Here is a 16327-nt window from a genome sequence, read left to right on the forward strand (position 1 = left end):
TTAACGTTTCATCAGGAAGAAGGTGGAAAAGGCTCCCCCTCCTGTTTTATTGTAAAAACGCACATCAACACCTACACAGGGCCCCCCTCTCAAGAGTTCAACCGACAGCACTTCTTCTGGAAGAGGCTGATGCATTCTCTTCAGCCTTGGTCAAAGCAGCTGATGCACCGGGGAGAGCTGCAAGAAGCCCCAGCCCCCCCCAGCAAAATGGCAGTTCCGTGAATGGAGCAGTTCATGAGAAGGGCAGCGCAGGCCCCCACAGGGCAGAGGCTTGACAAGGCCCTTCATCAGAAAAGGCGTTTTTCATATCTAGAAAAAGAACAGAAAGTGAAATTATTGTCTGTTCAGTGAGGAGCTAATTCAGGGGCCTGCGAGAAGAAACAGCGTACCTTGGGCCTAAATGCTGGCATCTTACAGCCACATACCCCCTCCCTTCCAGAAGACCACAGCAAAAGCAGCACCCTTGAACAGGAGGGTTCATCACTCCCAGAAGCAGCACGTAAAATATGGCAAAGCAATGGGGCGTTTTTTTTGAGGTGGGAGAAAACGATAACCCCTATTTAGAGAGTAATCAACAGTATTAATACTGGGGGTGGCCTGTATCGTTCCCACCCCCTGCCACTGCCTCAGTAACCATTTTAAAGCAGAGAAACCTGTGAGAAGCTAGCTTCATTACATGAACTGTTACTGAATTACTAGGCAGCACCAGTTCCTCCTCTGCAGGTCTGCTCAGAAGCAATCCCACAGAGTTCAGTGCGTGCGAAGTCCCAACTGTGCCAATGACCGCACCCTTCAAGCCTTTTGTGACTGCAAGCTTGATTAGCCCCATCCTGATTAAATCACATCCTAACCCCTCATCGAGTAGCAAGCCATGCCTTGGAAAACCCTCAAAGGTACCACACAAATTACTTGGAAAAAACTTAACACACAGTAAGGGTATAGTCCAGAAGAGCAATGCCCACTTCCTCTGTTCTTTCCACGAGGCCCTTTGAGTAACTTCGGAGGTGACCTAACAAACAAAGGCTCTCAAGCTCTTGCTGCCGCTTGTTTGCAGAGGAGAAAACAGTCTGGTGTGAGACTGCTTCAGAAAGTACTAACAGTGGAATCAATTGACTTAGCTGCATTGGCTCATAATATCTGAAGCAGCTCTCAAATGTCTTCCTGCACCCAGGAGCTAAGCCTATGTGAGTTTCGTTCATACTGGCCACATGTATTGGTTCTGCACTGCAACACACTTGCTGGCAGGAGAGTCAGAGCACTCTATAAATCAGCATTTCAGCGAAATGACATGTGTCAAATCTTCCCGCCTGCTGGGATCTTATTTACCAGGATGGGCAACACAGCAGTGGTAAATGCCGCTCACAGAACTTACGAGTGGAGACTATGAACCCCTCCTTCCACCTGAGCAGACGTCGTCCTCTTTTCAAATTTCAGCTCTCCTGAATACATCATGGCCCTGGTGATGAAAGACAGGAAACGACTGAGAAAGTGTTCCCAATTTACCACAGAGAGTTACAAATTTGAATTAACACGGGGCAGGAATTTCAGCATTCTAGAAAATTCCAGGCAGGCAACTTTCTCCATATGGAAGTAAGTCTTTATAAGCGGTATGGCTTCCAGTTATACTGGAAATTGTATGGTTTTGAAGAGAGAGAGCCCCCCCCCCCCACAGTTCCTAGAATTCTTCAACTTGCGTAGCAAGAAATCCACATCAGACCCATCAGGAATATCCTCCCAGTTTTCCACACACAGGCCAATCGTGGGGGATGGGCAGGAGTGCTGAAAGTTTTGGTGGCCTGGATCTTGGGCCTTATGGTATATGTCCTTGCTCCAGAGTGCCCTGTGGCTCGTAAATGATAACTTGACATTTATGGGGTAGTCCAACCAACTCCTTTGGACCAGTAATGGAAGTAGGGTCTCACCCAGTATATTCATATGTGCCATTATTCCATTATGCTCATAAGGCAAATATATACAGAATTTCTAATATTTATTTAAACAAGCCTATACCCAACTGTTCTCCCAATGGGGACCCAAAGCAACTTCCAGCATTCTTCCTTTTTCCATTTCATTCTCATAGCCATTATCCTATGAAGTTAGGCTGAGAGTGAATGGCCAAAGGTCTGCCAGGGAGTTTCTATGGCAGAATAGTGATTTGAATTTGGAGCCCCCTGATCCTAGTCTGACACTCTAAAGTCTACCCCATGCCCACTCCCAATATGATCCTGAAGTACTCTGGAGAAAGGGAGCAAAAGACGAGAAGACATATCAATGCTCTCACCTAACTTGGGTCACACTCTTGGCCCCAATATCTTGGCAGGAGTGCTGGATGCCAGCAATCAGGTATGGCACAAACTTGTGGATGGAGCCTTTGTCTTGCACAGCCCCGGAGACGCCCTGTGCCACTTTAATTTTATCTGTCTCACTGGAGAAATCACAGAGGAAAACAATATCATGTGAGAATCGCCCAACAGGGTTCACTCTGCCTCACAACTATTCTCAAAACATTAACAAACAAATCCATCAATTAAAAAGGTGGCTATATTTTCCTCCATCCCAAGCTACACCATTACACAGTTGTTCAAATACAAGGTCGTTCATTTCCTTTTCAGTTCATTTAAAAGAAGGTTGTGACAAAGCTATCAGGAAACATCAGACAAGTTTTTAAAAAACTGCCTGGCACGTGAAGGTTTACAGGCCTCTTCCAGAATCTTCATGCGGTTATTTTGCATTCTCCAGTCAGTTCTTACATAAAGCCAAACTCTTCCTACCTGAAGTATCTGTTCTGACTACCAAGGTTCTTGTCCATGGCATCAAGCGATCCCATGCCCCGGTATTTCTTCAGTCGGATCCCATCAGAGAAGAAATACTCCCCAGGGGCCTCTGTGGTGGCAGCCAGAAGGGAGCCCATCATCACTAGAGCCAAGGAAGAAAGCAATGTGAGATGTTGCAGGTAGGAAAGAGCAGACAGAATGGGGTTTGGCAGATAGTCTGAGCTAGGCACCGAGGACCTGGGGGCGCAGTGGCAGTTTTACCGCTGTTTTTGAATCAAGGAGACTTGTACTGCGTCCTTGAAGATGGCAACAGTACAGACAAATGACCACATGAGTCCTCAGATTAGAGATGGGCACAAAACGAACTACAGAACAAAATTCCATACGGAACGGCCGGTTTGTAGTCAAAGAACCGTACGTTCTATGGGACCGTGTTTTTTCGAACCGAACGAACTTTTCTTACCGTTCTGTTGCCAATTCGGACACTTTTGGCGCCAAATACTCCTTCGCCCAGGCAATGGTGGCAGTCTTTAGCTTGCCCCCAATCTGAGGCCTCCAGGCTTGATTGGCAGCTGTCCCTGCCAACTAGAGAGCTCCCACTCTGGCCTATCCAGCCAGGAAAAGGGTGGGAGTGTTAGAATCTCCAAGTCAACTGAGGAGATGGGCCTTCAGCAGCCATGGTAACACCAATCCCTTCCTTCCAAAACCATGTTAGGCAGGTTTTTCTGCCAACCAGAGTGCTCCTGTGTTGTTCAACTTTTCCTTAAATAAGGGAAACCGTGTGATTCCTGGTTTCAGTTTCTCTAGAGTGAGAGAGGGAGGAGAGCTTGGTGGCTGGCTGTGGTGTTGGGATTGGAACTTGGATCTTTGGCCTGCCCTTCTGGCTGCTGGAAAAGGGGCTGAAAAGCCTCTTTTCTCTTGCTTTCTTGTTTTTCTTACTGACCGGGGACTGAGGAGGTGTTTAGGAAAAGGGTGCTTTTTTCTGAGCATGAAGGGGGACGTCCTGGGCCCCCCCGAACCGGTTCAGAAATTGGGCGTTCGTTAAGTTTGTGTTCCATGGAAATTAACGAACCGAGCGGTTTGGGTTTTTTCATTCCGTGCCCATCTCTACCTTAGATTATTAAAATTAGCTACACTATTTAGGGAGGTACAGTCCCAGATGTTCTGGTAGCAATTTCTCTGCACAGCTGCAGACATTTGCAAAACAGGAAAATTTCTCTTCTCCCACAACTTCCCTAGATGTTTGTGCAAAAGCTACATGGCAGCTGCCTGTGTTTTCGATGTAGTACTTCAAGTTCTAAACTAGAATCATACAAAACAGTCGCTTAGAAAAAAAAATAACTTCCCCAAGCTACCAAATCAGAAAGTTGGTTGTAGCAATAGCAAGATTAATGTTGATTTCTTTCTCAACTTGTTGTGAGGCATTCTAGGATCAGAATGCCAAAGAGAACATCAAATGCTGTTCAAGTGTTTCCAACAGCAAGTACGTGAAGTGTGAAGGAATATGTTAGTGCACACACACATCTTTATGCATGTGTTTCTAAAATCGCCTATGTCAGGTTTCCCAGATCCATGGTAAAGAGATGTGAACACTAGGGTTTCCCTCATGAGAGACTTGCTCCAGTCTTTCTAGTGAGCCACTGCCCCCTGCAGGACAGGATGTGTCCTAGCTCAAAAAGGACATGGTGTCTTTGAAAGCAGAGCTCCCTGGAGATAATTTCAGGTGGGTAGCCATGTTGGTCTGTAGTCGAAGAGCAAGATTTGGGTCCAGTAGCACCTGGATCCAAGTCCCCTGGAGTATCCCAAAAGGCTAGTTCCCAGTAGGGATTATGCTCATGAGAGCAAAGAGCAAGTCACTTGAAATTAGCGTCTCACCTGTGGAAGCACCTAGCGCCAGAGCCTTGGCAATGTGCCCAACATTCTGGATGCCACCATCTGCAATCACCGGCACACCAAACCTCCGGGCGTACTCAGACACTTTGTACACTGCTGTGGCCTGAGGCCTCCCACATGCCAACACTAAACCCACAAAGAGAAAGAAAGAAGAAACAAAAGTGGTCAGTCTTTGGACCACTGGTCCAAAGTGCCTCTTAAAAGGTCCCTTTCCCCACCTCTAATCCATAAGACCAAAAAGTGCATGGTGTTTTTAGTGACACTCTTAAGCAGAAGAAACTTGCAGGAGAGAGGCTCTTAATCTCAGAATGCATCTGGCAGGCACATGAGCTGCTCTAATGACTCACAGCAGCTTCTCGCACAGCTCAGAGGGCAATAGCCCAAAGAACAGATAACATCCATGCAACCTTGCTGATCAATCTCTGGGGCTATTGACCCAGACTGCATGTGGCATCTAGCCAGCCAGAATTCTATCTTGAGAACCTCTGAGTGTAACAAAATGTTTGTGCCTGGCACGAGGACATGAAAACTGGGCCGGGATGGGAGTTCTCATCAATCCAGCAGCCTCCTGACACACATGATGACCCAAAATATAAGGCGATTTATCCCCTCCACCCCTCACAACAGTATTCCATTTGCAGTTTGAGATGGGACAGGAAACAGACACAGGATGTGGAAAAATCCAAAAGAAAGGATCTTTCAGCACATGGTCATGTGTGAACAGAGACTCCTTTGTGCCAATTAATTTGTCCTGGATTTGCTTGTGGCTTCCACTTATGTAGCAATTTGATATATAGGCTAGAAGTGGGGCACACTGTACAGCCAAGGTCATGCACAAACTTTGCAAAGTGTCCCTCTCAAATGAGATATAACCCCCAGCCCCCCCGCCCCCACTTCACAATTAACTAAAGGCCTTTTTCTCTGTCATGGTTAGTATAGTGTACCAGCTGAAATCACAACCATGCAAGATTAGTCATTCAGAGAGCACAAACTTTCTGTTGAATGCAGGTTTCAGACTTGCTATCCGCACTGCCAAAGCTAACTCAGGGCTCCATCAGGAAATAGAGCCCAACAAACCATTTTTGTACCAGCTCAGCTGTGATCTTGCTCTCCTTCCATTTCTAGGACTCAATGTAAGCAGCCCTTGGTGCACAAATTTTGTTTAATTCTAGAAAAAGTTAAATTTCAATTTCACTGAACTCAACTGCATTGAACTGGAACTCAAACCAGCCATGAAACTGGCCTCCAGTGAGAACGTAAAACCGATTTAGTGCTAAAGAAATGGTCTCACTTTTACAGAAGCAAGATCAAAGCTGCCAAATGTTGCAATCAGATTGTCCACATTAGGAGCCCCAAGCCGAGAGAGCAACACACACACAGAGGTCCTGAACTTGTAACCAGTTACGTGGGCAACTAAACTTTATGATGCAATATACAGAACTATATGCTGGGGTCCAGCCCTTTATGAATTAGCATGTTGATTCCAGGGAGCAAGAGAAGGTCACACTGTCCCAACACTGAGCCTCACACAAGGAGGATTTGGCTTCCAAAGCAGGGTTTGAAACTCCACTGTAGTAATTTGGGTACAGCATGGCTTTTGATTTCCAGAGAGTACGAAATACAAAACAGGTAAATCCAGTCTTTTGCCGGGCCATCATCATAATCGTCATCTTTATTTCAAAGACCATACATCTCCTTTAGGAGAGAGGCCTGGAAATACATTCATGGAATCTTGATAAATGTACACATCGACAAACAAGCAAGGGATCACTGGATTCTTGGCGCATAACACTGCTGGTGACTATGTTGTACAACTAGCCATGATAAGAACTGCCTTGTCACTAACTATACTGACTGGTGATGGCTCTCTAGGGTCTCACTAAGAAGGTTCTCCCCCCCACCCCTGCAGCACAGCTTCCCAAGATCCTTTAATTGAATGTACCAGGAGCCGCCCTCCCATTAAAAACACATATTTAGGGATTAAACTGTTAGAAGAGTATGCAAGTTTTGGGGTTTCACAGAACTCTTGCTTTGGCAGAATGGAAAGGTAGCCAGCCAGTTCTCAAGTTTGTTATAAACATACTGTAGATATTTTTAAAAGCCATTTCAGATAAGCACTGGCCTATATCACTAGCCAATGGGTTTGATATGCATTTGGAATCTTATTACATCAAACCTAGCAGGATCTTACAACCCAGTATATCCATTGAGAATTTGCAATATTTACTGTGAAGGGATGTTCCAACTCCCCTTTTAAAAGCAGTAACAGCATAGTGGGAATGGAGCCAAGGCTTTGATAGGCACAATGGAAAGAAGGGAGAAAGCCCCTATCAAAGACCTTTTTTCCTTTAGATTATTTCCCAACTATCTAACAGATTCTTCATAGATAGCTGTATTGAGAAATCCTCAGTGGATTTTGAAAAAGCAACATAGTTTCCAAGAGAGCCCTTATTAAGTTGTAAGCTGACAACATGGTCAGAATCAAAGCATCACAACGTGTGTATCTTCCCCACTGGCTTGTTCCATCCGGAGTAATATTACACTTTGGATATACAGCAAAAACAACAGTTGCCACGTTGGCCTAAGAGATCAAGACATACAGAATAGGTAAGATTTCCCCCCCCCCTCTGGATCAACCAGTCTCACTGTGCAGAGATTGCAAGTCTATAGAAAGAACATCAAAAGACATGCCAGCGAAACAAAAATCTACAGTCTTGTTGACAACAGTCTGTGGGATCCAAAGAACAGACAAATGCACATGGAAAGAAATCAATTATGTGGCTGGGAAGCTTTGTTTGCTTGTCTGAATCCTGGAACGTAAGCAAAAACAGAGACCTTGAATTACAGGAATTGCTATACATGAGAACAAACTGTATTCTGGTGCTTGAAAAGCAAAATACTTTTCAGTCAGATTGTTCTCTTGGGGTGTGGGGGGGGGAGGAGTAATTTTACATTTAAAATAAATTTAACAAATTCTGTAAATTAGCCCAAGTGGCCCAATCGTGGAAATGGAAAGAGGCATTCCCTAGGCTAATGATACACAGCCTAGCAACCTGCAGCCTGTGTTGCTTACTGGGCTCAATTGGGAGGGCCGTGGCCATCATGAGAAAAGGCATGGTTGGGGTGCTCCCTTCCCTCAGGAGAACCCTCTGTGCTCCCCAAAAGGAACATCATCCACTCTCTCTTCCACATGGGATAACAGCAGAATGGGCTGAAGCTCCCTTCCATTGTGTACTGTGGTGTTTTCAGCAGCGTAAATATGTCACTAACGGGGAACAAAGGGACCAGGGCTTCGGGTACTATGGATTTCAAATATCTAAAATGCAGAGGAGTTAGCCGTGTTAGTCTGTGGTAGCAAAATCAAAAAGAGTCCAGTAGCACCTTTAAGACTAACCAATTTTATTGTAGCATAAGCTTTCGAGAATCAAGTTCTCTTCGACAGATGATGGTATAGAAACTGGTCACCAGTTTCTGTACCATCATCTGACGAAGAGAACTTGATTCTCAAAAGCTTATGCTACAATAAAATTGGTTAGTCTTAAAGGTGCTACTGGACTCTTTTTGAAATATCTGAAAGGATGTCTACAAGGAGAGGAATACTTAACTTACTCAAGATGAGGGTTTTATTGCATGACATTTGGTATAGATTTAGAAGAAAAACCTCCTATCATTACAAGTCCAGCAGTACAACAGGCCCTTTAGCGTAAGGGTGAAATCCCTTCCTTGCAGCTTTATAAGGAAAAATGGCCTGCTACGATCAAGCTGTTCTACATGGAGCTGAATTGCATAGTTTAAAACCAGTCAGAATTCCCTTCTAGCAATAGAAAAAATATACCTGAGAGCTCGCAATTTTCCACCAACGAGTGAACCCAAGCAAGTATCTCCCAAAGATAGCGCTTTACCTATTTTGTATGTCGTAACTTCTTCTGGCATTAAGTGATTCCAATTCACACCTGTCCTCTCATATGTAAGCAAGTAAATCACAGTAACTTTGCCCATAAAGAAGCAAACAGGCAAAGTAAGGAAGTGGACAAGGTAAGCTTTTTAAAAAAAAAAAAAAAAAATTCACGTTCCAGATTTAAGGAAAGAAGGAAAAAGCTTCAACTGGTACCAAAAAGGACAAAATCAGAATCCTGCTTTAGATAAAGACACAGAATCAGGAAGCTTCTCTGTTTTTAACAACCAGTATCCAAAGCCACAAAACCCCAAGTGCGTCTACAACTAGATTACTCTTCAAACAAGCGGGGGCAGGGAGGAAGGGGCAATTGGCAGCCAATCAGAGCCTTGCTCCAAGACAGAATTAGGGGGAGGGAAATGGGGGGGGGGCAATGACTTACTATAGGTGCCAGTGACTGTGGAAGGGCATTTGGGGCTGTGGGACTTTAGGTCTGGAGGGATCTTTGGCGCAGCTAAACAAGACAAAAACATATAGTTTAGAGGTAAGAGAGCAAGACCCAGAGGGCACCCCTGGAAAGTGACGCAATGCCAGCACACAGCTTGGCATCGTGCAGCCAGGTTGTGCTCCCATTCACTGCAAAAGGGGACAAACTAGATGACCCTTCTCTAAGGACAAGTGACCCTGGCCCAGCGACCCATCTCTCCTCTCTGTTCCAATGTTGACTCAACACGTAACCAAGCCAGCGCCTGCTCAGAACCAAATTTCACTGCCTCGGTCACTCAAGGGTCGCCAATCTTCAACTAGCATAATAATCGGCATGACAAATGGTATAAAAGCCCATCCCAGTGACTCAGCACACGGGGAATATTTCCCCCCTTTCCCTCCATTACTAGTACACACCCAAGCCTCAAACATTTTCTGACTCAGCTTGATGCACAATCTTTTCTGTTACCTTCCTGAGTGATGCAGATAGACCCACTGCCCATGCCGACTCTCAAGGCATCAGCACCAGCGTCGATCAAGTTCTTCGCCTGAGCTGCTGTCACCACTATGAAAAAAGGGTGAAAGAAATTATTTTAATTGGGGCCAGGAAATTGATTGGCCACAATCCGGCACCGTTCCAGCGCTCTTAAGTTTGCAACTACACACACTTCCCTTCCAACAGATGGGAATGACTGTGAACAAGTCCTGTGGTCAGACAGCAGAGTGAGAGGTCATCGTTTCAGTTGGAAACTCCAATTTCAGTTCTGCTAGACTCTCTCAGCGTCACCTTGGCCAAGTTACTTCCAGCCTTATTTTTTTTAAAAAACAACACTTCACCAATCTAAGAGATACTGCCCTGATTAATGAGATGAGGACTGGAAAGCATACACACCAAAGCTGCTTAACATGACCAAAAGAACGATGAAAAATAGTAATGACGCTTGTTTGGCATCTATGACGTCCTTTGTCACAAAAGGCATCTCTGGTGAAAATTCCACCCTCATTTCCATTTTTCCTGTGGCACACTAGCCTGTTAAGGGGGGGGGGTAGGAAAGGGGAATATAGAAGTGCCTATGATGGCATTAGTTATTGTAGAATCTCTGTGGCAAAATAAGATTGCCCCCTAGTGCATGTAGGATTTTGGATCCCTGTGGTTTATATTAGAATTACTCATTCGTTCCCATTCCACAATGGGCTACCTTGCAAACCTTAATCTTTTTTTTAGATAAAAGAAAAGCCAGTCTGCATGCTGGGACCAACTCTTTGTCATGGTAGTTCAGTCTCATTAACAGCTACTTGGCAGGTGGGAATCTCATTTTGGTAATTTTCTGACTGGTAGTATTAGCCTCTGACATCAGAGATGGAGAGTTACATTGGATTGGCTAAATCAGCTAATCATTCTTAGAGAGGAGGCTGGCTTGCGCCAGATTCCATTCTCCATAAAAATGGGGGAGGGGGGGGAGTTGGGTCTGCTCTGTACCTTCTGTTACCATGTGAATCTGGTGAATACAGGATGATGAGTGTTACAGACTCCTCTGTCATCTTGATACTGCAAGGAACTCTGCACATGCTCTGAGGAACCTACCACAGTCTAATTAAAAGTGTAACTAGCTAAGATAGACTGACTTTATTGGTTTTATTTGAAAGTTGTGTGTTGTGTCATTGTGTTTTTCTCTGTATTTTGATTTGTTCCCCTTTGCTACCTCTTTTTAAATCCAACCACACATTTAGTGCAGTATATTTCTCAGGGATATTTCTTTCCCATGTGCCAGACTGCATGGACGCTATATAGCTTTCAATAAGGTATTCTCCAGGGTTTACACCTTGCCATTTCTTTATTAGTCTAGTATGTGCCAGAAGAAAACTGTTTTAGGGTGTCAGTCTAGATGTTCTCACAAGATCCCTTAGCGGTGGCAGCATTTAATAGGTTTTTTCCAGGGATAGTTTCAGATAGGAGGCCTGAGTTTTTACTTACACACACACACTTGGACAGCAGGATTTGAGTCCGGTGGCACCTGAGAGACCAACAAGGTTTTCAGGGTATACTCTTTTAAGAGTCAAAGTTCCCATCTTCAGATACTCAATAGGCTAGTGTGCCACAGATTGAAAATTGAAGTGAGAGTGGCATTTTTGCCAGAGATACCTTTTGTGACAAAGGATGTCACAGAGGCCAAACATGTGTCATAACTATTTGTCGCTGGTACCTGAAGGAAGCTTTGATTCACAAATGCTTATACCCTAAAAATCTTGTTCGTCTCTAAGGTGCTACTGGACTCAAATCCTGCTGTTCATCTAAGGGAGTTTCCCAACAAGGCAAGGCACCTCCCACACCATCACATTCTTCAAGCCCTGAAATTCTGCGAATAAACTCTGCTTTTCAAAAATAAATAAAAACTATTAATGGGGACATTGCCAATTTAAAAGGAAAAAAAGTTAATTATCAGAACTTATATCCTTCACATGATAACTGCTCCCCCAAGAACTGAAGACTTCAAAAGGTTTCCTCCTTTAGATCTTATACCCGAATAGAGACCCTTAAATATGCAATGGAATACTGTGTTTTACAGTAGATATTCAAGACAAACTATTACATCACAGACAACAGAACCTCCCAGGTCCGTTATCAAACTGAGCTCATCATAACTTATATATAAACCTCACAGTAAACTGTTTGGTGGCTTCACCAGCTAACAAACCTTAACCACAGTAAAAGCGTATCGATCTCTCAAGAACCCAAGGAGCAGAATTCCATTTTAACAGTTAGCTTAGCAATAAACAATCTTTACCGTTGCCTCCAATGACCTGCAGTTCGGGATATTTCTCCTTGATATATTTTATCATGTTGATTTGGAAAATGGAGTTCCCTTGGGAAGAATCCTGGAAAAGGAGTGAAAGAGTCCAAATCCATGTTACTAGGCAGATTTTCTTTTTTTCCATAAGGGTAAAAGACCCATCAGTTAAACTTCAGCGCAGCCAGCCTCAACACACACTTCATGAACTTCTCTCTGTCAGCACAAACTCATTATGATTAACTAGAACCAAGCTGCGTGAAAGGTGCTCTCTAAATTAATACCCGGTTTTGTTGCTATATTTGTCAGCTATATTTGGCTTGCCTTATAAAAAGAGGTACATGTCGCTGGAATAGAGAGTGAAATACCTTAAAACTTGCTGCATATTTTTTCACCTTCATTTGCTAGCCTGAACTGTTTCAGACGTGCTGTACAGCAGTTCCATATAAACATGTTTTCAAGTGATTTAGATCTAAGTCAGAGTGCTAGTAACCCATAAACCACTTATTCTGAGGGAAGGAGAAAGGAAAGGAAGAAGCATTCCCTCTACCAATCACAACCACGGTCTAGCAGAATTGGCAGAGGAGAAAGAGCTACTGTCATGGTTCACAACAGCAATAGACGTAGCACCGCCTCCAGCCACAGGGCACCTGGAAGAGCTTTGATACACTTCCTGCTTCCTTTCTATAGTCACTGATGGGAAAGTCTTTCTGGAGTGCAATGACTCCAGAAAAAGGACCAACCATCCAACAGTTTCTCTGGACAAGGTCTATCTGTTATGCTGTGGCCACAGTCTGTCCTCACCTCTTTTGTCGTAAGGGCAGCAGATTCACATATTTCCATTTTTATTTAATTCTGCACCCTAGCTGACATTCCATGGTTTTTGTATCACACTCTTTAAAAGAAATCACAACCCAAACCAGGATCAAATAAATGATTAAGCCATGCTTGCTCCATCTCAGACAGAAGACGAGATGACATGGCATAATTATTAGAGTCAATGGCGTAAACCTCAGACACACAATTCCCTTAACCAATCTAACTAAGGGACAAGAATGGAGACTGATACCCCTTGTATTATGAGCCTGCATATTGCACATGATCCTGCATTAGTGAACTGTCACAACCATTTCCACATTATTACTTAAAAGGCACGACTTGTATGTACTGGCATGTATCCTACTTCAGGTTGGAGGAGCTAAGGTGCCTTCTTCTAACTCAAGTTGTTCTTCTGTTAAAGGAAAAGCCACTTAATAAGGAGGGAGGCTGGGGGAAGGCTTCAAATTTTGCTCAAGGAAGTGGAAGGATACATGCCACTGTGCCCTTAGACTGGCCACCATTTGAGAGCCTGTGAATTGAAATCAGCAGCACAAACTACCTGTATTAGTTTCTGTAGGAAGGGTGTCTAATGTCTTTACTCTAAATAAACACAGAACTCTGCAATTAGAATTATGCAAAACACACATGCGCAAAACTTCCTAATTATGTTAAACTTGCTGTAAAATCCTATTATTTTATTTATTAATGTGTTTTTATCTGTATGTTGTAATCCACCCTGAGCCCGTTCATGGGGAGGGCGGACTATAAATTTAATAAATAATAATAATAACAACTCATCAGTAGGCAGCTTATTACCTCTCAGCCTGTTTGCCATCAGTGAAATGGGATGGCCTCACCTCACTTGTTGATTGCAAAAAAGGGAGGCAATTATTAAAAAGCACTGTGCATATTAGTATTGTTTATGAACAACATTTATAAAAATCATGTATACTTCATGGAGAGGAAAGTATTTGAAAAAGGGATAGATTGTTGAAGCATGGAGATTGAGGGGGTAGTGTATATGAAACACAAAGCGTGCTGCAATCATTAAAAATCCTACTTCCTGACTACCTCTAACAGCTCTACTGTTTCTCTAAGCCTGAACAGCTATGCATATACTAACTAGGACCAATTTAACAAGAAGATCTTTAATAGGAACACATTTCTGCAACATATTATACAAGATGGTTACAGGCAGCTTTATGGATGTCTGTGTTTCTACCTCTTACACATAACAGGCATTTTTACCATGAGCGTACCGTTGAGCTGACGGGGCCCATTTGGTTTAATTCTGTCTCTCTGCAAGTAAAGCTTGAACCTTTGCAATATAAAGTGTTTCATGTTGCCAACCAATCCAAGTACTTTACAATAATAAACATTTCACAGAAACAAAGCAGACATTCCAAGAAAAATCAATAACATTCAACAATTCCAGGGAAGAGCAAGAAGGCACAAAATAAATTCAATTTCTATAATTACCAAAGTAGTGATAAATGTAAAAGATACAATATCCACGTCCAGCTAGCTAGCTAAGTTCTCCAAAGCACTCTCCTGCAAACCCAACCCCGATACTCACCAACACAACAACATCCACGCCAGCTTGCACAAGGAGGTCGAGACGGTATCTGTCATCTTCATGGGTCCCAATGGCAGCCCCACAGAGCAGCTGTTTCTTGGCATCTTTGGATGCCAGAGGGTAATCCCGATTTTTCTTCAGATCAGTGCGAGCAATTATGGCCACCAACTCATCCTGTTCATTAACAATGGGCAGCTTGCCTTGAAATAAACAGAGGGCATGCTACGAATCACAGCCAAGTCACAACGGTGCCCCCCTCCCGTTTTACAGAAGTTCAGAACATACAAGTATAATAACATTCAGATTTTTTTTTACCCTAGAGGGACAATAATTTGTACTCATAACCACTGCCATTGTTTTTTTTTTTAAATAGCCTCAAACCAACAAAACTGGAACTTGCTGGCACTGCAGCCCTTTATACTCTTTATGAGAATCCATGCCCCAAGTACGGGGGGAACATGCCATCACAACCAGCACGTCAAGCAATGAATTGTATGCATACATGTCACACCCGGCCCCAGGCAGGAGCACAGTGTGCCAAGTCAAAATACCGCACAGCTATATCCACCTACAGATGGGAGGGGAATTGGGGGGAAATGGCTGCCAGCTGTTTAAAATCACAGCCGAGCTTTTATTTCCCTCGTTGCAGGTACTTCAAAAACCCAGGTGTGGCCAAAAGCATAAGCTTGCAGCTTGTTGCTTTAATGAGCCATCCCAGTGGATCTCAGACCAACTTTTAGTGTACCTTTTGTAGGTTTTTCCTCTGTGTGTTTATTTACATTATTTTTTAAATTGAAATTGCTTGTTTAAATTGTATTGTTCTTTTTGGGTAAGTCACTTTGGGCCCCCATTGACAAAAGCAAGGTAAAAAACGCCCCTATTCAAATACCTTTTTTACTCCTCTGCAGAATTTCATTGGCTTCTTTTAATGTAACCCCTGCAGGTGCTACAACAAGGTCTTCCCGCTTGGTCATGATCTAGGAAGAAGAATCGGAAATTAACTAAGTCTAGGATTGTCTGTACTTGGGCCAACTCAAGTAGTAACGTCCAAGAGATAGAGGAATGCTGAACAGGGTGTCCAATGATGAAGACAGTTGCAAGAAACACTCTTAGCCAGCACTGCTGTATTTTATTCACCACTAGGGAAAGGCTGACGGTGTCTCAATCAGAAGAACTACCAGAATCCAAAATCCCATGGAGGGAGACACAGCATCATTGCTCAAGCGTCACAACCAGTGCAACTCAAAAAACTGTCTGCTGTATTATTTCAGTCTGCAAGTGGGGATCTCCCTTTATGAAATACTCCTTCATAAAAGAACTTCCCCGCACACAGAAAACTAGCATATCAGGGAGAAAGTTGGACTAGAACGTTCCTCTCCAACAACTCAGAAGGAGCCTCACTGGCAAAGCATCTGCTTGGCTTGCTAAAGGTCCCAGGTTCAACTCCCAGCATCCGTAGAAGGATCAAGTATGTAAAAACCCAGTGATGAGATCATGAAGAGCTGCTGCCAATCAAAAGAGACAACACTGACCCTGACAGACCAAGGCAGCGTCATGCGTTCACTTTTCTATGAATGCCGGAACCTTTTTGCACAGAGGAGCATTCCTTCAGTGAGAACTAGGACAACATGTTCTAGTTTCAGGAAAAGCTGTTCAGCTGCCTGACTTTCTATAATAGTTAATGAGCGGGGAAGGCATAAGTATTTTCTGGGCTTAACTTGCCTGAAGAATCATAGGGAAAGTGCAATCCGTAAACCGCTTTTTGAGTAGCCCCACTGACTTCCACACACAACAGGATAAGCAATCCGAGGACAGTAACATTAGGAAGTCTCACAATGGTACTGGGTTTGGACAAGGATAAAAGAGTATTAAGCACCAACGCGGAGAATCCAGCCCTTGCTTAGTCTCATTTCAAGCTCTTTTGCAAGCATGTCACAAACACACTCTTCCCCTGTGGGGGGAATCAGCAATGATTTAAGACCACTCTAGGGAAGTGCACATAATGCCCGCTTTTGTCAGCCCAGCCTAAAGATAGCTCAGGAGGGCAGAGCTGGCACTAAGGCTCCGCAGAATACTGCAGCAATGAAACCTGATG

The 16327-nt window shown here is 43.7% G+C and overlaps 1 protein-coding gene across 2 annotated transcripts in view; it reads right to left on the reverse strand.

Annotated features, from left to right (window-relative positions):
- Positions 1–16327, reverse strand: part of IMPDH2 (inosine monophosphate dehydrogenase 2) — a 27416-nt gene continuing 11089 nt past the window's right edge. Inside the window, exons 6-15 of one of the 2 annotated variants that reach the window (XM_054976281.1) lie at positions 15122–15209; positions 14233–14432; positions 11835–11925; positions 9518–9613; positions 9005–9076; positions 4650–4793; positions 2772–2916; positions 2282–2425; positions 1373–1456; positions 1–309 (exon numbers count right to left, since the gene is read on the reverse strand). In XM_054976281.1, the coding sequence (XP_054832256.1) occupies positions 288–309; positions 1373–1456; positions 2282–2425; positions 2772–2916; positions 4650–4793; positions 9005–9076; positions 9518–9613; positions 11835–11925; positions 14233–14432; positions 15122–15209 (1086 nt within the window). In that variant the 3' untranslated portion in view covers positions 1–287. The remainder of the gene's footprint in view (positions 310–1372; positions 1457–2281; positions 2426–2771; positions 2917–4649; positions 4794–9004; positions 9077–9517; positions 9614–11834; positions 11926–14232; positions 14433–15121; positions 15210–16327) is intronic. The other variant, XM_054976282.1, reaches the window with a different exon arrangement.

Source organism: Eublepharis macularius, chromosome 4, assembly GCF_028583425.1.
Source record: "Eublepharis macularius isolate TG4126 chromosome 4, MPM_Emac_v1.0, whole genome shotgun sequence".
In the NCBI taxonomy this organism is placed as follows: Eukaryota; Metazoa; Chordata; class Lepidosauria; order Squamata; family Eublepharidae; genus Eublepharis; species Eublepharis macularius.